The 23,721-nt window shown below is 39.4% G+C and overlaps 1 protein-coding gene across 1 annotated transcript in view; it reads left to right on the top strand.

The window, feature by feature from the left end:
* Positions 1–23,721, top strand: part of LOC131968995 (metabotropic glutamate receptor 7) — a 298,334-nt gene that overhangs the window by 171,873 nt on the left and 102,740 nt on the right. Inside the window, exons 3-4 of the mRNA XM_059330093.1 lie at positions 13,816–13,951; positions 14,930–15,084. Of these exons, the coding sequence (XP_059186076.1) occupies positions 13,816–13,951; positions 14,930–15,084 (291 nt within the window). The remainder of the gene's footprint in view (positions 1–13,815; positions 13,952–14,929; positions 15,085–23,721) is intronic.

Raw genomic sequence — 23,721 nt, 5'->3', positions numbered from 1 at the left:
TTAATCCATTCAGAAACCATTTGAACACGAGCTGAAGTGAAATCAGCATGTTCAGGCTGTTTAGTGGAACAATAATCCTCAAATATTTACCCCAAAGACTTTCAGTCTGTGCTCATCTGAGACTGCAGCACATTATTCACAAAAATGACCTCCAATGTCATTTCTGAACCTCTTTTCATGGGTGGAAACATCTGGAGGTCAAAGAACGAACCAGAGAATTCAGAGGGAATCTGACTGCAACTCTGTTCTGGAGAGGGACTATAAGTTCTCCTTCTCCTGTTGTTTCATGCAGCTTTATAAACAGCTCCGTCAGCTCCACCGCGCTGTGTGAAGAAGAGAAACTGCAGCTGCTTCTTTACAACTAACACTCCTGCATACCAGCCTCTCCAGTCTACAGACAAACAACACGACTTTACAGCTTGAAATTGCGAGCAAAACAGACGCCAAAATCCATCCTGCTGCATCTGATCTCCAGTCCTTTCTCAGGTCTCCGTCTGGAGTTAGTGGCGCCCTCAAGCCAAAAAAAAAAAGTCACAAAACAACTAAAGAAGACATATTACAGGAAAAATATGTAAAATGACACAAAAAAAAACATTAAAAATACCAAAAATAAAATGTGAAATCACCAAAAAAACACAAAATTACAAAAAAGTCACAAAATAGGCAAAAAAGCTGTGAAATTCCAAGAAAAAGATGTAAAATGTCCAAAAGAGACATGAAAATACCCCCAAAATTCCAAAAACAAGATACAAAATGACCAAAAAAGACATAAAAAGACCAAAAAATACATTAAAAGAAAAAGAGGTAAACTGTCTCCCAGCAGGGAGAACGTCCACGCTTCTAGACAAATTCTGCCTTTAATCCAATCAGAAACCCTTTGAACACGAGCTGAAGTGAAATCAACAAGTTCAGGCTGTTTAATGGAACAATAATCCTCAATTATTTACCCCAAAGACTGCAGCACATTAGTCACATATATGACCTTTAGTGTCTTTTCTGAACCTCTTTTCCTGGATGGAAACATCAGGAGGTCAAAGAGCATCTGACTTAACATCTGTTCTACTTTAAGTTCTCCTTTTCCTGTTGTGTCATGCAGCTTTATAAACAGCTCTGTCAGCTCCACCGTGCTGTGTGAAGAACAGAAACTGCAGCTGCTTCTTTACAATTAACACTGCTGCATACCAGCCCAGCCTCTCCAGTCTGCAGACAAACAACACGACTTGAAATTACAAGCAACACAGACTCCAAAATCCATCCTGCTGCATCTGATCTCCAGTACTTCCCCTTGTCTCTGTCTGGAGTTAGTGGCGCCCTCTAGTGGCAGTAGTGATTGAGAGTATAAAGCACAAAGAGTCACTTAGGGAGCAAGGGGAGGTGGAGGGGTCAAACAAACCAGGACTTTCACCAGGAGATGTAAAAAGAAGACATGAAATGACCCAAAAAGACACAAAATTACAAAAAAGTTGAAAGACAAGAAATTACAAGATGTAAAATGACCAAAAAAGACATTAAAAAAAAACTCCTCCCCGTGTCTCCTCTCTCTGTCTCCTCTCTGCCTCCTCTCCGTGTCTCCTCTCTCTGTCTCCTCTCTGTCTCCTCTCTATGTCTCCTCTCTGTGTCTCCTCTCCGTGTCTCCTCTCTGCCTCCTCTCCGTGTCTCCTCTCTCTGTCTCCTCTCTGTCTCCTCTCTCTGTCTCCTCTCTCTGTCTCCTTTCTGTGTCTCCTCTCTGTTGCCACACTGATACTTCTCATGTATTTTAAAGCAGTTTTTAATGTTTTCCAGAGAAAACTTCACCAGGAACATTCTGCCCAACACAGAAAGTACATCAGAGGGAGAGTTTAAAGTGCTTTCTGAGCCCAAATGGAGATATCAGGATCTGTGTGTGAGTGTGTGCGAGTGACAGAAACTCAGAGTGAAGCCTTCCCTCTTGGTTGAATGGTTTTGTGGTTGGTAGCAGCAGATAAAGGAGCTGCAGGTCAGAGTCCCTCAGTAGATTCAGGTTCTGTCTGAGCACTGAAGTTCTCGTTGGCATTTTGAGTCGTTGACCTCCGCTATGAAGACTTAAACAGCCAAGTCGGGCCGAGCGGAGCGTCTGCAGTGTGTGCACATGTTCCTCTGTCTGATCTCATACCGACACACACACATGCAACTGAGAGAGACGACTACACACCCTGAGTCAGTGACTGAGGAAACTTGTTTTTCAGAAAGCTTTTCTGGCAATTAAAGTGCTTTTCTCTTTGAGTACGAGCAGAAATATGAGCAGGAGTCAAACAGAAGCAGAGGAGGTGACAGGAGCTACAGCTCATTAAAATACTGTTTACATAATAACATGTTCAGTTGTGATCTTCTGATTAACCCTCCTGTTATTAAAAATCTAAACAAAGTGTTAAAATTATTTTTTTCGGGATGAAACTTCTTCTGCTCGGCTTAATAACTGTAATCAACATATAAAAATGAAAATTTCACATACTTGCAATCCCCCCATTGATTGAAATGTTTAGTAATGAAATTAATAATGAAATGCAAACAATGTTTATTGGGATTTTCTAGTTTCTGACACTTAATTAAACATGGCAAAATGACCCATGAACATTATTGCTGTTCCTGAGAAACGAACATATCAGGAAGAGGGTTAACTGAACCTGTTTGACTGTCTGCAGCACATGTTTGAAGGGTTTTAGGCCCACAGAAGAAATCCCAGAATGCAAACATCTGCTCCATCATGCAGACTGTTACAGCTGCAGCAGGAAGTTTTATTTGGGTAAAAAAAAAATGCGTAATGAGCTTTTTGCATATTGAAACAGTCTGAGAGGAAGCTGTGTGTCGTCCTGCAGCAGGCGGCTTCGTGTCATGCCGTGCAGAGACAGACTTACGAGCTGTGATTGGCTGCTTTGTGTTCTGGTTGTTCTCTCTGAGCGTGACAACACCTCACCGCCGCCTCGCTCCTTGACCTTGCAAGTTTTGACACCTGCCTCCATAACTCCAACGCTCAGTGTTTGGAGTGGAATGAGGCCATAACTCAGCCTACTGCGCGGCCCTATACACACACACACACACACACACACACACACACACACAGATGCGGATGTACTTTAAGCAAAGAATGATCACCTGGATCGATATTTGGTCACGGGTAGAACAGATAAATTGTGGGATGGTTCAGAGCGATCAGAGACCAGAGTTCAGCTCGTTCCAGACTCTCTGCAGATTCATAACTGCAAACGTTACAGAAAAAAGTGTGATGTCTCGAGTTCTTTGACATCATGCAAACAGGAAACACGCTTTGTGTTTTTGTTCAGAGAAACCTGATTTTTTTTCCTCTGCCGTGTTCACATGTTAGCAGGTTGGTTTAAAGTCAGCATGCAGGCTGCAGACAGCAGAGCAGCTGGTGGCAGAGATAACCTCTGCCACACATACATTCTTTCATCCAGAGTCTGACTAAAAGTGACTTCAATGATCAAATAAGCTGGCCCATTATTGCTTTTAACTTGTTAAAAAGTATTGCATTAACACCATTTGGGAAAAGTAGAAAACTGGGTGAAAACAGAGTCCTGCTTTGTTTAGCTTAGACATGTTTTACCTTCAGCAGAGTCGATTGCTGCACTTTATTCTAGTCTGAACAGGTTTTACAGAAGGCTGCTGTCTGGATTTGAACACAGAAGTTTGACCTGTTGGTTTTTAAATTTGTTCTGCTAGTTTTTAAAGTTTTTTGCCTGTTGGATCAGACTGCAGCTACCTGAGAGCTCCATATGGGCTCCATGTTGATGTATCTTTTGCCTCCAGTGACCCTTATATATACTGTCATAGTAATCAGTGAGCTGAAAATCACAATAAAGCTCCGTAAAGCTCATTAGCACATTATCCTTTATTATCAGAATAAACTTTATAACTGCTGCTAATGAAGCTCTGCAGCAGCTGTATTTATTATTATGCATATTTTCTGCTCTGTATGACTTATTTAGGTTCTTAAATGATCTGAATGATTTGTGGGCAAACAGAAGATCAGTTCTTTTATAAACAAAGCCCATTAAATATCAGAATTCAGTCATTTTTCTGTCATAAAACTGAAAATCCTTCATCTGGCTTCTTGAAGGACAGAGAAGATCAGATTTTATTCGTCACATATTTCTCCATGACTTCTCATCTCACAATCAATTGGAAATGTGAAGCATGCTACATCAAATATATGTACGAGACGTTTTATTCTGCTGATGATTAAAAACATCTGCACCTGGATGAGCTCCGGTCCAAACCACCACAATCCTCAGATTTACACTCAGTCCATAGGAACCAATGAGAAGCAGAAAGCACTAAATTATCTTCGTATCTACAGATATTTTCAGAGTGTTTCGTGGTTCTATAAAAGTAAATGTTGTTCTGTGTAATCACATAAAATCATAAAGAGATTCTCAGTCCACACAGGCTCTGAGCGTGCTGGTTATTTAAAATGAATTCATAGATTGAAATTCTTAAAAAATAACATTATTGTTAAGAGTTCTCCACAGATATAGATAATTACTGCTACAGCTCTGTCTGACTGGTGATGAAAAGTTTAAAAATAACCACTGGTTCCTCCTCTGAGCGTGGATGGATATTGAGAACTGGCGCTGCCGCTTACGCCGATGCAGCCATTTTTTACCCAGTGGTCACTAACAGTATTGCAGCAAAAAATCTATAAAACTGCTGACAGGACACATCAAACTGCAAACAAGCTCAGTTGTATCGCTTTCTGTTGTCAACATTTTTGTCCATGAGGGTTTTATGTTTTTTAAACTTTCCTGCAGCCCAGAAAAGAGATTTAAAGTCAGTGGGGTCACTGTGAATATCAGTCGTCTGCATAATGTGGAAGCTAACTTTTTTTTAGTGTTTGTGATAGGTGAGCAATTCTTATTGGAACGAACAGGCGCAATGAGGCTGTTACAGCTGCAGGAGGAAGTTTCATTTTGGTAAAAAAAAAAAATTGCATAATAAGCTTTCAGCATGTTGTAATTCAAATTGTCTGAGATGAAACTGTGCGGTGGTGTCCTGCAACAGGTGGCGTGGTGTGCTGAGAATTAACAGGTGCCATGAGAAGGCAGCCAGTTTTCCCCAGTGGTCATGCTCATGTGCTCATGTTATTGCAGTGAAAAAGTTCCCCAACTGAGATTGCATAAGTAAAAGTAAAACTGCTAACAGGACACAATGAACTACAATTTGTATCCATTAGATGAAGGTTTAATGTTTTTAAAAAACGTCTTTTTTGTTTTTTTCTGCAGCCGAGAAAACAGATTTACAGCATATTGATATTCAGCTGGCTGCATAACGCAGAATTAAACTAGGTGATAGGCGAGCTGTTGGAATGAACAGGCACTGTAGGAGCTATTTCACTAGTTTGATTATTATATTATTATTGTTTATTTTGTATTTATTTGTGTGTAAACTAGGGGCAATAAGCACCAGACCAGACATATGGGCATTGATAAAGGCAGGAGGTGGTGACAGAAAATGTGGAAAGTTTATTTGCTTTGAACTAGAAATTACATGAACCAAAACATGAATAACATGAACACCGACTGATTTCTGCCTGAGTAAATCATGATCCAACTGGTGCATCAGTGGCCTTTTGTGCAAGAGTTTAAAGTGAAGGAACTACTGTATGTTACAAACAGCAACTACAGGCACCATGTTTGAGTCCTAACATGTTCTAATAACATGATCTAACAGTCTCAGTGTCACAGACTGAACTTTCTCAGCTTCTCAGCTTTCTGACTTTATAGCTCCAACTGACGCTTCAACACTTTCCTCTGCAGCAGTGAAACAGAAACATACAAAGAGTTTCAACCAATAACCATTGCTTCAATAAATGACGTCATCATTCACACAGACATCAAACTAGATCAGCTTTTTATTGAGTGTCCTTGAAAGAGCACACTATATACTATTCACCGTGCTTATTCTTATTCTTCTGTTTCTTCCGTGTCGACTACTCCTCCCGGATTTTTGGTCACACATACATTAAAAAGGTATCAAATCGACCGGCTCTGCCATGACAAGTGTGTTACGTCTTTTCTAGACGTTTCAGCAAACGGTTTTCAAATTTTTCCTCAAAATCACGCCAAAAAAATCCTCCCAATGTTACCCTATGGAGAGGCTAAAGTGGATGACATCATCGCTAGAGAAAAATTTGTCAAAAAATTAATTTGGAAACTGCACTCAAGGCCGCAGATACCACTCTATAGAAATTATTTATTCATAGAAACATAGGACAATTGGTCTTCTCACTCACATTGGTCTGCTAAAGCTGTCAGAGTTATAGTTTGGGCGTAGGACACACAGATAATCCACCAACACGCACCCACAGCCTCATAGACCGCCATGATAAAAAGGCGGGAAAATTTCTGGAGGAAAGCAGAGAAACCAGTTACTTCTGATTGCTCTAAAAAAAAACAATTTCTTCATTTTTCTTCACAAAACACATATGTAGACGTTCTGGAAGAAATCATAATTCTCAAAGGGAAGTCGGTTCAATGATAGGCGCTACGGTTTGGCCAAAAATGCTTTCTGTTTGAGGGGAACTTTCAGCTGTTTCTCTCTCTCTCTCTCTCTCTCTCTCTCTCTCTCTCAGTGGGTTCAAATGTCACAGGAGCAGCTGCGGTTGATTGCTCTGCTCTGATTGGTGGCCACCACACAGACACAGACAGATAGATAGAGGGAGACACAGACAGATAGACGGACAGATATGTTGAGCTTGATCTTTCACATACCTCAGCAACGGTAGAGTTAATATACTGTAAACTCCTTGGCAGTGTCAGTAATGTATGGCTGAGAGTCACGGGCTAGAGTCAAGTACGCTCAACATTTATTTAGAAGTGTTCTAGTTTTTAAAAAACATATATTTATTGTTTTTTTTTTGTTTTAATACATCCAACATCCAACACTTAAAATATCAAGAACATATGGCAGTCATGAAAATAATATTCAAAATATTAATAATACTGACAGGACCAAAATAAATGAACGTTTAAACAAATGTAGATAGCAAAAAAACAAAATAACAAGCAAACAATACAAATTAATAAATACAATTTAAAAAATAATAAAATAAATTACATCCTTAGTGTAGGTTGCAGTGTACATTCGCAACAACAAATCAGACATTTTTCATTTTCTTATCCTCCCACTGCCTCCTCCATATCTCCAATTTAACAGTTCCAGAAATATCTTCAAAATATCTGAAAAAATTCAGAAGCCCTCTTTCTAACAATATAGGTCAGTTTCTGAAGAGCCAAACTCAATGTTAAGTTGTTTAACCAGGGGGCAACCAAAATTCTTCCAACATAATGCTATACAGCGTTTGGCCTGTAATAAACACTTAAATATTATTTCTATTTACCTGAATTTGTTTCTGTTCTGGTATTGCTGCAGCAGCTGATTTCTCTCTGTAGATATATCACACTTTATCTCGTCTTTACCTGTTCTTTCCTGCAGCAGCATGCTGTAGGAGTGTGAGATTGTGCGGCGGCGTGCAGCAGAGCGATGCAAGCGTCTGTCGGAGCGAGCAGAAGCTCTGCAGCTGGACCGGTTCCACACGGCGGCAGACAGGAAGCTTCTCTTCCAGCAGAGAACAGAGCAGTTAGCAAGGCAAAGTGTTTGATTAGTCTGGTGAGACCGGCTGGGGCACACTGCAGTCTATTTACATTTTTTATAAATTTTTTGGGGCCTCAGTGATGCTACAGATATGAATTTGCATAAAAGTCTCGGTGAGTTTATTCTCAAGCCTGAGCCGCTCAAGTGTGAATAAAAGCACAGATTGCTTTTGCTAATTGATCATCTATGGATCAGAGTGTCTCTGTTAGAGAGCCTGTGGGACACTGAGCCTCACACACACACGCACGCACACACACACACACACACACACACACACACTGTGAAAATGTACTTTAGATTTTTCTCTTAAATACTGTACAACCAGATAAACCTAAAGATTTCGCCCCTACAGGGTACAGGACGTCAACATGTCTTCATACGTACAACTGTCGCTGCTTAAATCACCTCGTTACGTTGTGAAACATCACAGTTTGGTTAGGTTTAGGAAACAGAACTACTTGTCCAAGGTTGGGACAGAAACTGCATGTTTAGACATTATTGTAGGAGCCTGAATGCAGTTTTTTGCTGTTACTAGAATAATAGAAGTTTATAAGAATTAAGAATAACAATAGTTACAGTATGTACGTTATTTAGTATTTACAATATTTTTGGACAGATATATTTTCAGCGAGTGAAGACTGCACTTTTAATGTGTCACTCATACGAGTGTTTGGTAATGGTAATTTGGTGGGTAATGTGAATTTGTGGTCAGTCTGGAGAAGCGGGGAGTGGAGCTGTATAGTTTTTTGAACCCTGTCTCTTCTCAGTCTCTCTCTCTAGGACAGTGGCGGTTCTACAAAGGGGCCTACAGGGGCCACTGCCCCTGTGAAGAAGTCCTTGGCCCCTGCTGTGGCCCCTGTGTCAAATTAATAATGAAATGATCAATTTAAAACGATGAATGACTGAACAATTCTTACCTATTTTTTCTTCAAACAATATTGCATTGTATACAAAAGGACCCCGAAATGTGTACATTGTGTAGTTAAATAAGTACATTTGGAAAATACAAATACATTGATTGAAAAAATGAGACTTACCAACAAGAACAGTTATTTTTGTACGACAATGATATTTCTCATCTTTGTGCACAATTACTTTTTTTTTTTTTTTGAAAGTGCAGTTCAGTCAGAATGAACTTTTTTTAAATAATACACAAGCTTTTAATAATGAAATGATCAATTTAAAACGATGAATGAGGGAACAATTTGTCCCTATTTTTTCTTCAAACAATATTGCATTGTACACAAAAAGAACCCAAACTGTGTACATTGTGTAGTTAAATGAAAGCTTTTATTTAATTACACAACTACACAATAATCTTTCTGTGAGCTGCATAAATGGGGTCTGACTGGAAAGCTGAGACTCTTGTGGATTCAATGAGCCCAATTTTCTTCATTTGTGATGTTGTTAGTGAGTGAAACTTGAGCTCAGTGTATAAAGTGAGCTGCTGTGACCTCTAGGATAATCACAGACTCATCAAACTTCACTGAACTGATTCAGAAACCCTTTCCTATCTTTATGATCCGTGGTTGTTTCCCTGGTTTGGTTTGTATGTGGACTCTGTGAATCCGACATGGAGCATATGTGTGTTTGTGTGTGTGTTTGTGCAGCTCTCAGAGCCTAACACACATCAGCTGTAGTGATTTCTCCTGGCAGAGCGCTCGATGATGAGGTGATATATCAGCAGCCACTCAACAACCTAATTAAGGAGGGTTGTCTGTCAACTTAATGTTAGTCTCTCTCTTCACCACCGCCTCTACGTTTCTGTCTGTTTGCTGCACCACACGTCAGGTCTGCAGGAGTCAGATGATGAACCCCAGTTACAGTAACAGACAGCAGTTACTGACAGCTAGTGATCAACAGTCACATATGAACAGTGAGGACTTTGATGACCCTGAGAAGTGCGTTACTCTGTTCTACATCACAGACTGATAGTACACATTTCTGCTGTGGGTTGATGAATGAGGAGAACAAGCAGAGAGGTGGTCCTTCACTGCACATTTAATCCAACAAGATGTCAGATTCAGTTCTGCCTTCAGAATGAATGAAAAGGTTACAGAGACTGGGAGTGGGATGTTGCGTGTTAGACGTCACGCGCAACATCAAAAATTCCTCCTTGCCGGGATGGCCCGTTCATAGTGGTCCCGCCTCCGACAGTCCCACCAATTTTCTGCCTCCAGAGGTAGTCACAGAGGCTGAAAATTGATCCCGGCATCTCGCTTCTGTTGTGTTCATAAAGCAGACGAGACATTAAAGAACCAGTGTTGCCAACTCCTCTGTAAGGAAAGTAGCTGTTGGCTGTCCTAAAAATCACTAGATTTACATAACTTACCATGTGCATGTAGTTGTAATGGACACTGTAGGAGATAGGAATAATGTTGTGGAGAAGATAAAAAGTGAGTAAAAAACATCCTAAATATGTTTAGAACTGCAAGTGCACTGTCTTCTGTCACAATCTCAACCCTCCTCCTTTATCTGGCCTCTGGAGCGGTAAAACTGACTCAAAAGAGACACTGTAAACCAGCCAGCTGAGACTTCGTGCATTTGCGATTTTCCAGACTGAACGCTGGGGGGGTAACATCTCCGGCTCTGACTGCAGATGGGAAGAGACTCCTACGGGAGGACTGGGGTGCTTGTGAGTGCTTTGGGACGAGGGACGGGCCGCCGGCAGCCACTGCGGCTCATTAAGAAGAGTAACTACGTCTCCAAAAGTCTCTAATAACACCAGAAAAAGTCACTAGATTTGTTTCTAGTCATTCTTTTTTGAAAAATAGTCGCTAGGGGGGTCTGAAAAGTTGATACATATAGAGACAAAGTAACTAAGTTGTACAGGGCAGTACATGTCCCGGCATCAAACAGCACGTTCTTATCACGTGTCTCATTTCTCAGGGCATCAGATGAATTGAACTGCAGAAGTTTCAGTAGAAACCAAACAAACCTTGAGAACCAAGAGACTTTGCTGTTGAATGTGATGTTTAATTGCATGGAATCAGTGTATTTGTTAATATTATCAGTAATCGTCAGTTTGCTGACGTCATGTTGGTGTTTTAACACCTGTGAGAGTTTAAATCAGACTCAGTGACAGGAGCAGGAGGTGAAGTGTGTGTGATGATGTGATGAGTCTGTGTGTTCATTAGAGCTGCTGCTGCTCCGTCAATGACACTTCCTTTATGAGAACAGACACAACACATCTGTTCTGCCACAAATAAAAAGGATGATCAATATATCTGTGTTGCTGTCAGAGGAGCTGCTGACAGCTGAAACATGAAACATGCACCTGCTTTTATTAAAGCAGCTCCGTGTTTCTCCTCATCACACACAAACAAGTTCCTCCACTCAAACTGCTGCAACGAGCTGATACACGATGGAACCAGCAGCTATATGAATTATTCATCAGGATGCTGTTTATGCTTTTGTACACTTTACTAATACAGCTGTAATTCTCCAACTCCTCCTAACATCACTGAGGGAAGAAATTAATAAATAAATTACATGAGGAATGAAAGAAAACTGATAAAATAGAGAGAAGTCACATGAAAGAAGGAAGAAAACAGAAAAATGTACTTGGAAGGAAGAGAAAAAGAACAAACATTAAAGAAAAAGTAGGAAAGAGAAATTACAGAACAGACTGCAGAGAAGAACAAGAAAGACAGAAAGAAAAGAAAAGTGAGAAAGGACAGAGAAACTGAAGAAAACACCAAAATATCCTTAAAAGTATTAAAGAGAAAAGAAAAATAACATGAAAGAAAAGAGAAGAAAGACAGAACGAATTAAGACAATACAGAGAGACTTAGAGTTTACCTTTAACAAGTGAATAGAAAGACTGAAGAAAAAACATATAATATATTTATATATATTATTTATATATATATATATATAAAGTCCTGCAGCTTGTAGAATCAGCCCAGTCATGGCTCAAACTTGTCTTTGTGCAGAATAACACAGTTTTTTACACCATGTGGTTTGTGCACACATGGGCCATTCAAGGACTTCCTGAAATTTGAAATTCCTACAATGAATAAATAAAAAATGATTTAATTTCTGAGATGTTTTAAAAAGAAAATCTTCTTTCATCCTCTGAGGTTCAGAAGGTGAACAAGCAGAGCAAACAGGAGCAGCTGCGATCTCCTCAGCTGTTTTTCTGCCTGTTTTCATATTAACAGCAGTTTCACAGATTAGAGACAGAGTTCACCTGTTGGACCTCCGATAGTCAGCAAAGCTACAGAGGCTCAAATAATCCCAGTAGGAACATCAGACAGGTCAGACAGGTTTAACTGTCTCACATCTCTGCAGGTCAAATCCAAAAGCTGTCGACCTGGAAGCCATGATGATGTTAACGTTGATGTGCATCACTGCCTGTGTAGCCAAATGTCAGCGTGCACCGAACTGCAGAGTTCTGATCTTATGAAACAGAAGACGATGTGTTTTACTCACGCTTGTTGTTGAGCAGCTGTTTTCTTCTTTATCACATTTGAATAGGCCGTTATTAGCTGTTATCATCCCCATAACTATTTCTAAGTAAAGGGACCTACTCCACCTTCTGGCAGGTGCAGCAGGTTGTTATCAGGGTAGGCTGAAAGATGATTTTCTTTTTAAAACATCTCAAAAATTGCATCATTTTTCAATAATTCATTGTAGGAATTTCAAATTTCACAAAGTCCTTGAATGAATGGTGTGTGCACAAACCACACAGTGTAAAAAACTTGTTCACTGTGTTATTCTGCACAAAGACATGTTTGAGCCATGACTGGGCTGATTCCACAGGCTGCAGGACTTGTATAAATAGGGTTTATATATATATATATACACACACACACACACACACACACATTTCTTAAAGGTAAACTCTAAGTCTCTCTGCATTGTCTACATTTGAACGTGTCTTCTGGTTCTTTTCCTCTTCCTTCCAAGTATATTTTTTGCTGTTTTCTTCCTTCTTTTATGTGACTTCTCTCTAATTTATCAGTTTTCTTTCATTCCTCATGTAATTTATTTATTTATTTCTGGCCTTAGTTCCCTCAGTGATGTTTGGAAGAGTTGGAGAATTACAGCTGTATTAGTAAAGTGTACAAAAGAATAAACAGCGTCCTGATGAATAATTCATATAGCTGCCGGTGTTAAATGGTGTTAAATGGATCTCATAAACCAGGACTTTCACCCAGGTGTCCAGGGTTCATGTTGCATGTGAAATCAAAGGTAAACAAATTGATTTGTAGTAACGTCACTTAATTTTAGTGTGTCATGTTTTTACATCACCGTTACTTTGTCACTTCTTGTTCAGTCCTTCTCGTAACTACCTCAATTTTTTACATTAACATGCATTTATTTTACTTTTGAAAGTATATTTTATAACACCTAAAATGCCCGAATGTTGGAAAAGTAGTTCTGAAGCCTAAAACAAACAAAAACTGGAAGTAAAATGTATGAAACAGCGACCAACCATTGATAACTGATAACAACCTATCAGACCTGCTAGGAGGCAGAGTACCAATCATACTCACTCATAATTATGAAATATTAATTGCTGATAACTGTGTGATGATGACTAGATCAGACAAGAGAAGAAAAATGACCTGAACTTTGTACTCTGGACTAAATTTAAATTTAAGTTTTGCAGATTATAACCTTTAGTTTATGACCTCTGATGATGATATTTCCAACATGTGTCATGTTCTACAGGATCTGTTGACACATGAAATCCTTTACATACCTGATGTTAATAAACACGCCTGACGTGCTGCTGCAGAGACAGTCTCTGAGGGTTTTAATGTAATATTCATCAGACACGACACGTCGCAAACAATGAATTCATCATCCTGATCCAAACATTTATATTATCTGTTGTTAATTATGGATATTAAATAAAATTAGTTTTTATAATGATGATGCACCCAACTGGCAGACGCAGCACACTGAGCAAAGAAAAGTTAAATAAGAGTAGAACGAGCTGCATAGTGATATTTATTAAAGCAGCGATGCCTCGGCCTGCAGCTCTCAGTCTGTTTCTGAGTGTTGGAGGGTTCATGAAAAGTCAGGCAGCAGAGAGGAGCCGCTCTTCTTCCATCCACTAACTTTTCCTCCACCTTTCACAGGAACTCTTAGATGAACCTTTTAAAAGTTGTTTTCAGGAGTTTCAGCTCTCTGTGACTCTCGTGTCACGTGTTTTGTGTGTGTTTTGTGTCTGTTCAGGTGGAATCTGCATTGCTCAGTCCCTGAAGATCCCTCACGACCACAAACCTGCAGACTTTGATAAAATCATCCGTCTGCTGCTGGACACTCGCTACGCCAGAGCGGTCATCCTGTTCGCCTCCGACGAGGACATCAGGTAAATATATATTATATATAAACACATTACAGTCTGAATTATAGCTCTGAGATCATAACCGATTAGAACTTAATGGAACCAAAGTGTTTATTGAGAGTGCTTGAAAGAGCCCACTATCTACTTTCCACCGGGCTTCTCCCTATTATTCTTCCATGTTTTTTTTCCGGTTGACTATTTCTCCAACAGTTTTGGTCACACATACACTAAAAAGGTATCAAATCGACCATATCATCGGCCATGACAAGTGTGCTATGACTTTTCTAAGGGTATGACAAACGGTTTTCAAAATATTCGGCAAAAACTCCCCCCAATGCTACCCTATGGAGAGGCTAGAAGGGCTAACATCATCTTTAGAGTGCAGAGGGGGAGAAAAATGTGTCAAAAAATTAATTTGGAAATTGCGTGATCAAGGCCGCAGATACCACTCTACAGAAATAATTTATACATAGAAACGTAGGAAAATTTGTCTTCTCACTCACATTGGTCTGCTAAAGCTGTCAGAGTTATAGTTTGGGCGTAGGACGCACAGATGATCCACCAACACGCACCCACATGGGGGCATATGTTTAATTTAAGAGCTCTTAAATTAAACTCTTATCAGCTATTTTTGTATTATTATTATTATTGTATTGTATTATTTTATATACATAAGCTTTTATTGCACTATTAAACTATTAAAAAATCTAGCATTCTGGGTTCCAGAATGTAAAAAACTTCCTTTTGTTTACAATGAGATATTGTTTAAACAAAAAATAGGTAAGAATTGTTCCGTCATTCTTCGTTTTGAATTGATCATTTTATTATTAATTTGACACAGGGGCCACAGCAGGGGCCAAGGGTTTCTTCACAGGGGCAGTGGCCCCTGGAGGCCCCTGTGTAGAACCGTCACTGCTCTTGAAATCCTCCGTTTACATTAAGGTGTTATACACACCTCCACCCGGTGTGTGTGTGTGTGTGTGTGTGTGTGTGTGTGTCCAGGGGCATCCTGAACGCCAGTAAGCGTGCGGAGCAGGTGGGTCACTTCCTGTGGATCGGCTCGGACAGCTGGGGCGCCAAGAACAGCCCCATCCACCAGCTGGAGGACGCGGCGGTGGGCGCCGTCACCATCCTGCCCAAGAGAGCCACCATCAGCGGTACACACACACACACCTCTCACATCCAGTAGAACGTGTCAGTGTTCTTTCTCAGTTTTCTCTCTCTGAATGTTTAAAAACTTAATCAGCAGCAGGAACATCCAATGTTCTCTCTCACAGTTTTTGGTTTCCTGAGACACAAAAGACTCTTTTAAAGATGATTAAATATCATCATCATCGTCGTCGTCGTCATCATCAGAGAGTTTCCATCAGCTCTGAGTCTGTCCTGCAGGGACGTTATTAGACTTTAATTTTATAAAAGTTTCCTTCTCCCCTCCTGCTGCTGTTGCTGCTAAGTCAGACAGGATGTAATGAACATGATGTTTTTAATTTGGGAGGAAACTACATTTTATCGATGATTAAACAATCGTTAAGAAAAGGTTTTTACACACATTTTCTTCGGGTTTTGGTGCATGACAATAAAAAATACAATAAAATAAAAATAGCAGCAAATTCGTCAAATGTACTGATCCAAAGGGGAAAAAAACACTTTTAAAAATATGACGAAAAAGTCAAACTATCAATCTATCTGGTTTAAAATGAATGTTTGAAACTCTCAGGTCTGTACAGTGAATATAAATCTGCAGTAAGAATTCATAAAAAGACTGTCAGAAAGTTTAAAAAAACTCAGTGTCAAATTAAAGTTTTTTCTTTTTTTTAAAAGTTATATTACAGATATATATTTTTAAAATCCAATCCAATCCAACTTTCTTTATGAAGCGCTTTAAGATAACCACAGAGGACCAAAGTGCTGTATATAGCGATAAATAAACAGCAATAAAATAAAATTAAAATGCATAACAAATTCAATAAGATACACATAAAATCAGCATCTACACAGTGCCAAACCCAAAGGAGAAAATACAGATATTTACTGAATATTATCTGTATTTTTAAAGAGGTTATGTGTAAAATAACCTATGGATGTTTTCTGTTGTTTGACTGTAAGTGTTTGGAAACTTTGGCTGCCAGACTTTTTACCATTTTTATTTATTATTATTTAGTTAGTGCAACTTCCGGCTCGGAAAAGTCTAACATGTTATATCATTAGCTAACAATTAAAGTTGTTTTAATGAAACTAAACTGTGACTTACTGTTTTGGATAACTTCCTGTTGCTAAACGAATGCATCTTTCAAAATAAGAGCACAGTGTGTTAACAGAATTGACCACAGAATTTACAAGACGACTGTCAAAATACGATGCCTTAAATAAAACATTAAAATAACCCTTATTCTCGGTAAAAACAATTATTAAATAATGCAATAATTAAGATCAGTGTATATGATGGAATATTGGCATAAGAATGTGTGAGAGGCACCAAATTTGAGCCTTTATGGAAAAAAAAAATCTCCAGGGGGGGCATGCCCCAGGATCCCCCCTAGCCAGCTATTATTCAACACTGTCTGGCTGCTACATGTGTTTACTCACATTAAGCTCTCAAAGTGGACGAGATTGATGCATTTTACTCAAAAATGCCCCCCTAGATGGTTATTTTTAATATTTTCTAATAATACATTTTTTTTATTTGACAACTGTTGAGATTTGCAATTTACACTACATTTTAGATTTATGATTGATTTTTACTTTGTTGTACTTTTTTCTATTATTCATACAGACTAAAAATTTTATTTTCTGTATATTTTTCAGTATTTTGTTGTGTCGTCAAGAATATCGTTCTCACAAAAATACCCTGAAATATCGTGATAATCTTTTAGGGCCATATCGCCCAGCCCCATATAACATTTGTAGTTTAATTCGTACAGAAACTGAAGTTTAGAGCAATATTATTAGAATTTGAACTGCTACAGTTTGAGACTTCTTTAATTCTTCACAAATATGAACAGCTGCACACATTTGTTATGATTACATGACTCTTGTTCGGCAGCCTCTTGCTCGGTCACTCCTGCGTCCTCTTCAGTCTCCTGATCTTCTCTGCAGCAGCTGGTCAGTGAAGCTCCAACATCTAAACTATCTGCTGTTTTAGTGCATTTCCGGTCAAAGCTAAGCTAAGCTAACCACATCCAGCTGTGTATTTACTGTACTGATGTTGGTGTCAATCTGAAGCTATAACTTCACAAGAAAGCCAATTATCATGTTTCCTCAGATGTGCATCTGTTCCTTCAAGGTGCCAGAGACGAGCCGAGATTTACAGGATGTGTAATATAACATGAGGTGTCTGTTGAGAGATCAGAGGGAGCACACAGTGATCCTGACTTCATGTTAAACACTTTAGACTCAGATCTTCTGTTTAGTAACTACAGACGTTGTATCAAACTCAGACTGTTGACGAGGATGTAAAACAGCGTTTGTTGTTCCAGTCTGTTCAGATGAAGATTCTAACTTCAAATAAAGTCTGAATCCTTTCTTCTCTTTCTGTGTCTTGCTCCACAGCGTGAGGAGCTGAAGCAGCCAAATCACATTTTCTTTTCTCAAATCTAAATTCTCCCGCACACGTTTTACAGCCTTGCTGACCGTGCTGACAATTTTCTGTTGTCACATCAGTTGCTCGTTACATTAAACTCACTTTAATGTGTTAATAAACAGCTTGTCAGCACAAATCAATAAAACTCCTGACGCAACAGCCTCCTAACTGCACCTCTTTAACACCAGATCTGATTACAATGTGATGTGCTGCTGCTGCACAAATCATCGTAAAAATGTTGCTCGTTCTCTAAAGAATTAGAGAACAATCAAGTCTTTACTTCCTGTAGCGTGCAGAGAACAGTGAGGATGTTCAGACCATCGAGCCTACTTTTATTGCGAACATTAACCATAAAATGGGAGTTGAAATCTGTAAATTTATATAAACACACAGCTGACTTGTCCTTGTGGTTATAGATGTTTCGGTCTCGCTGGTGTTTAGAGTGTAATAACCAGGCGGTTACCTCCGGGGAAGTACCTGAAACTGCATTCTACCGAAAATTCCAACAGGGGCTGCTGATGACTGCAGAAGCATTTTGCTCCATTCTCCAAAACTATTTGATGTTAATAATGTAAATAATTTATAAAGATTATAAAAAATAATTATAAAATCAAAAATAGGTGTATAAAATAAAATAATTATAGATTTTTTTTTTTCATTTAGAAGAAAATAGAAGATAAAGAATCGTATGATTTGGGGCGTGGCTAACTTTGATTGACAGGTCACTAACAAGGCGAGCCGTTATCAGGAGAGAAGCAGAGCAATGTGTATCCACGGCAACGTGTCAATAAAGTTATATATAACGTTATATACATATAAGAAAAGGACGTTTAGCCGTTTGGTCTCATAACTTTGACCCTTTCACTGTATTTTCACTTAATGATTTATTTGAACATTTTGCTCATTAAATGTCTTGTTCAGCATTTGGTTGGACTAACAGACACTCCAAGGAGTCGCTGTTCAGTTTTCTGAGGTAAGTAACGAACATTTAGTTTTTGTTTTTTGCCAAAACTAACATCAGTTAATGCTCCAGTTAATGCTAACATGAGTCAGTCAGGTTGAGGTGTAGAGAGGCTGTAGTCAGTGATCAGATCCCTCTCGCTCCTCCACAGTCCAGATACGGTCTGCTCCACGTATCGGAAACAAGATGGAGACGCAAGATGGTGACAAGCGTAACGCTGAACTTGATGCCTCAAACGGGTCACAAACCAACAATTGAGTCATGGTCACTACGTCCATTATTTATACTGACTTTACTTTGACTGCTGTTCAGCTTCAAACAGAATATCACACAAACCTCACCAACGTTAAAACATTGATTATGTGTTGTTTGGATGTTCGGATGTTCTCAAGTCTTATAAAGGTTGTGCTTTATAGATCTGGTTTCAACACCGTAGTAAACGATGCTCCCAGTTCAGTGTGTAGAGTTATCAGTGTGTCAGGTCTGTTCCTCTGTTGTCATTAGTGCACAAACCAGTCCATTGCTCTCATCTGTCATATGAACTCCTTAATGAGAATCTGTTCCTTTGAAACACTGTGGAAATTTTTTGTGCTGCATATTTAAAGCGAACAGTGATCCTGGAGACGTGACGGTGTTCTGACATCACAGCTGTCAGTGTGTCAGAGTGTAATAACAATGCAGATGCTGCAAACTAAAACTCTGACAGCTTTAGCAGACCAATGTGAGGGAGAAGACCAATTTTCCTAAGTTTATATGTATAAATGATTTCTGTAGAGCAAAATTTCCAATTTTTATTTTTGACAAATTTTTCTCTTCCTCTGCACTCTAGCAGGTTATCCACTCTCTCCATGGTGTAACATTGGGGAGATTTCTTGGCGTGTTTTAACCAAATAGTTTGAAAACCATTTGCCGAAACCCTTAGAAAAGTCATAGCACGCTTGTCAGGGCCGAGCCGGTGGATTTGATACCTTTTTAGTGTATGTGTGACCAAAACACTGGGGGGAGTAGTCAACCGAAAAAAACACGGAAGAAATGGAAGAATAAGAAGAAGCCCAGTGGAGAGAATATAGTGTGTTCTTACAAACACACTCAAATATTCAGTGTGACGATAACAAACCCCTCATTTATCCACATTTATATCTTTACTGAGCAGTCTCTCTCTCTCTTTGACTGTTGTTACTGGATTCACTTGCCTTGTCTGGGGACCAAAGAATAACATTTTAAATATCATATTTTTTATCAGACAAAATCAGGAATGTAAATCTGGTTTCAGGTCTCCTGAGAGCTTCGTGGGTGTGATCCAAACTGTAAAGGTCAGCGTGGAATATCTCTCTGTCGCCAGAGTACAGGAGCTGATCATTACTGAGACTGAACCTGAGGGAGGGGGAGAGAGAGGGAAAGTCTATTTGAAGGAAGAAAGTGTGAGGGGAAAACATAGCGGGAACTAAAGAGAGACACAGAGGAAAAATCAGAGGAGAAGGAGAGGAGCTGCAGACGAGGCAGGATGAAGATGATGAAGAAGATGAAGGTTCCCCCTGCTGAGTCTGAGGCTTCAAGCTGAGAAGGATCCAGCAGTCATTACTCCCTCTGATCCACAGATCTGCAGCTTTCACTGTGAGCTGCTGCTGAACCAGCAGAGAACAGTGTCACTGCACACCTGATTATCGCCGTTACAATCATTAGAATGTGGCATTCTGATAAAACAAACTTCCATAAACATATTGAGTCGTTTTTGGTGTTTAGATGGATCAACAAACTGCTCTGTCATCACGTTACAGGCAGCAGACGTTCATTTAATCACACTGTAACTTGTAGATCTGACAGAGAAGTCAGGACTGCCTCAACTTAAAAGAATGAGTGAATTAGTTGCACAAAATATTTATTAGTTTTATTAGTTTTTCGTATGGTGGTCTCAACATAAAATATCTCTTCAGTGTACTGATGCATTTGTCCCTTCAATTAATAAGAAGTTTTCCTAATATGAAATACTATGTTTTCTCAACAAATTCTGTCAAGTTTTAACAACTAAAATTAAGTTTTCCAAGCAAAAATTGGCAACATTGCACGTAAAAAAAGTTCAGTTACCTCAACTTTTTTTTAAAAAAATGAGTGAACTAGTTGCATGAATTATTTTGAGTTTTGAGAACTTCTCTCAAGTTCTGACAAATCAAAATAATTCATGCAACTAGTTCACTCATTTTTCTTGAGTTGAGGTAACTGAACATTTTTACGGTGTGAGCTGATCTGAAGGCTGTTTGTCCATCAAAGTGTTTGATTAAAGGCTGAAAATGCAACTTGGAGCACAGTGTTTTCCAGCTGAGATGTTTTGGTTGCATCTGATGTGAGATATCAGGGGAGAAAAACTGTCGGCAAGAGGCAGAGTCCTGGACCTGCACTGTAAAAAAAAAAATCTGTTTAATTTTATGTCCTCGTGACATTACGGTATTTCTCCATTAATTTTACATTTTTAAAGTAAAAGGACTTGGACATGGCAGGTGTGATGTTTGGTGTTTGAGGTCAACATATCCTCATGAAGGTTCACTTGTTTTCCTACGAAACCTTTTGCAGCTCGATCCACACAATGTGACAGACTTGTTACTGACTTATAACACTTTCCCTCATTTACAGTACATTTACAAACAGTACAGAAATACAAATTCAAAATACAGATAACAGACAAGATAAATAAATAAGTAAAAATGCTGTTTAAAATTACCAAAGCTAAAATCAGTTGCAGGAAAGTCTGCAATCAAGCTACGAAATTCAAAAAAATGTTACCGTCACTGAGATGTAAAGCTGTAAAATGGTGTAATGGTTTAGCCGCAAACACCACTTCATTAAGGACCTTTGGCTTAAAAAAAAAAGACTTCCAACAATAACAACACATGCAAGCTACAGACACATTTAATCTCTTCAGTTTTGAGCCAATTCAACCTGTAAACATGTGATGATCGCTGTTTTAAAGACTTTAAAAAGACAAGGTTAGACACCGAACCACGTGGTGAGGCTGAGATAAAAGACCAGGTCAGGCTTAAAGACTCTGCTGGTTCGAAGTCCTGGATTTGTTGGTTCCATCCTTGTGACGGTGTATTAACATCTTACTGCTGCATCACTGGAAAGACACTGAAATCTCAGAGGAACATCTCTGTGGTTTGCATTTTATCATGAGCAAAGATCAGTGAACTCTCTCCTCTCTTCTCTCCTCCTCTCCTCTCCCCTCCCCTCCTCTCCTTTCCTCTCCTCTCCTCTCCTCTCCTCTCCTCTCCTCTTTGTTAGAGTAGATCTGGTGGGTTGTGCAGCCGTGTGTGTGCAGCAGATAGCAGCTGTGGATTTTAATCTGCTCTATGTTTAAAACATGCTCAGTGTCTGTGAGATGGATGGAGGTTGTTGTGTACATTATGTGTGAAAGGTGGGCGACTTCACGGCTGTAGAGTCGACTGGTGAACATGGAGGGTTAATATTCCTCGTCTCTGAAGGCTGAGATGCCTGTTTGCTCAGATAGCACGCTGGTTTATTTCTGCTCTGTTCAGGAAAAAGCAATATTTAGCTGCAGAGGACTCGTTCTATAGAGTAATCTCAGTAAGCAACAGAAAAACAGAATGTTAGAGATGAATGTGACCCGCAGTGATCTGTCACTGATGCTTTATAATTAGAGGTGATTTATCTCTGACTGTATTTATATATGGAGGCTGAATGGAGCCTCACAAGCTGGGAAACACGTATTACTGTAACAGACACAGAGCTGCTTTAAACCTGCAGAACAGACAGATTCTGCTGCAGCTTTCTTCAGAAATACTCATCAAAACTGCTTCATATCAGAACTGAAAGGTCCCATCTTGCACAGACTAGATTAAGTAAACCTCTAGTGGCTGTAGTAATTCGGAGTATAAAGCACAAAGAGTCAGTAAGGGTGGAGGGAGGGGAGGTGGACGGGTCCAAAAGAACAGGACTTTCACCAGGAGATGGAGAATGACACAAAAAGACACAAAATGACAGAAAAAATGCATAAAGAAATACCAAAAACCGACGTGAAACCATCAAATAGACACAAAATGACAAAAAAGTCAAAACACCCAGAGAAGACATGAATTTCCAAGAAAAATGTGTAAAATTACCAAAATAAGACACAGAATGACCAAAAAAAGATATAAAAACACCAAAAACAAGATGTGAAACTATCAAAAAGACACAAAATTACATTAAAAAAAAGTCACAAAAGACTCCAAAAAGACATGACATTCTAAGAAATATATGTAAAATTCCAAAAACAAGACACAGTATCACCAAAAAATACATTCAAATATGTGCTCAACTGTTTCCCAGCAGAGCAGTGTTGGTGTCCATGTCTAACCAAACTGCAGCTTTTTGTTCCAGCAGTGAACATTACCATGTCCTGCAGCTGCTAGGGAGCTGTGGTAGAGACTCTCATAGGAGTCTATAGGAGCTGTGGTAGAAACACTGAGGATCAGATGCAGCAGAAGTGGAGTTTGGCGTCTGTATTGCGTGTCATTTTAAAGTGTAATGCATGTTATTTGCAGCAGGTTGAAGAGACCATCCCACTCAGCAGAGGGATTAATAATCAAATAAACATACACATGGTTATAAAGTTGTAGATAAAAGCTTCATTAATGCAAAACTGAGGACAAACCTCAAGCTTCTTTTACTAAAACTGGATGGAAACATTGTGTGTATGGCCCTGTAGGTGCTCGTCTCTACGGCCTCGTCTGGCCCTGTGTGGCCTCTGATGCAGTGCTGTCTGTGTGGCCCCTTTATTTGTCCCCTGTAGCTTTGTGTCTTGGTGTCTGTGTCTCCTGGGAGCCCAGTGTGATCGTTGTTGCTGCTGTTGTTGTTGTTGTTGTTGCTGGTGTGGAACCTATCTCACCTCCAGCTTGTGTCTTGAGGACTGAGGATTAGTTTTATCTAAAGTCAGGGCATTAGAGGTTTTTCTCCTCTCCAGGCCGAGCTGTAATGATTCCCTGCAGCAGGTTTGTCAGTGAGGTTTATTATTGTCCATTAGAGCTGAGCTCTGCCGTGACCCCTCGTGGCTCCTGTTTGTTTTTCTACTTTCTCACTTTTCTGCCCAACAGAGAAGACGCTTGTCCTTCCAGGAGACATTTCGTCCCACTTGAGACTCACAGAGCTTCCAGAGCACTGCAGCAGTCCAACAACTCAATATTTTATTAATTTATATGCAAATACATCCACTGAACATTCATGTGCACAAACAGAGAGATGCACAGATAATGCTCTCTG

This window comes from Centropristis striata, chromosome 3, assembly GCF_030273125.1.
Source record: "Centropristis striata isolate RG_2023a ecotype Rhode Island chromosome 3, C.striata_1.0, whole genome shotgun sequence".
In the NCBI taxonomy this organism is placed as follows: Eukaryota; Metazoa; Chordata; class Actinopteri; order Perciformes; family Serranidae; genus Centropristis; species Centropristis striata.
The sequence above is the reverse complement of the archived record's forward strand: the minus strand, read 5'-3'. Positions and strand labels throughout refer to the sequence as shown.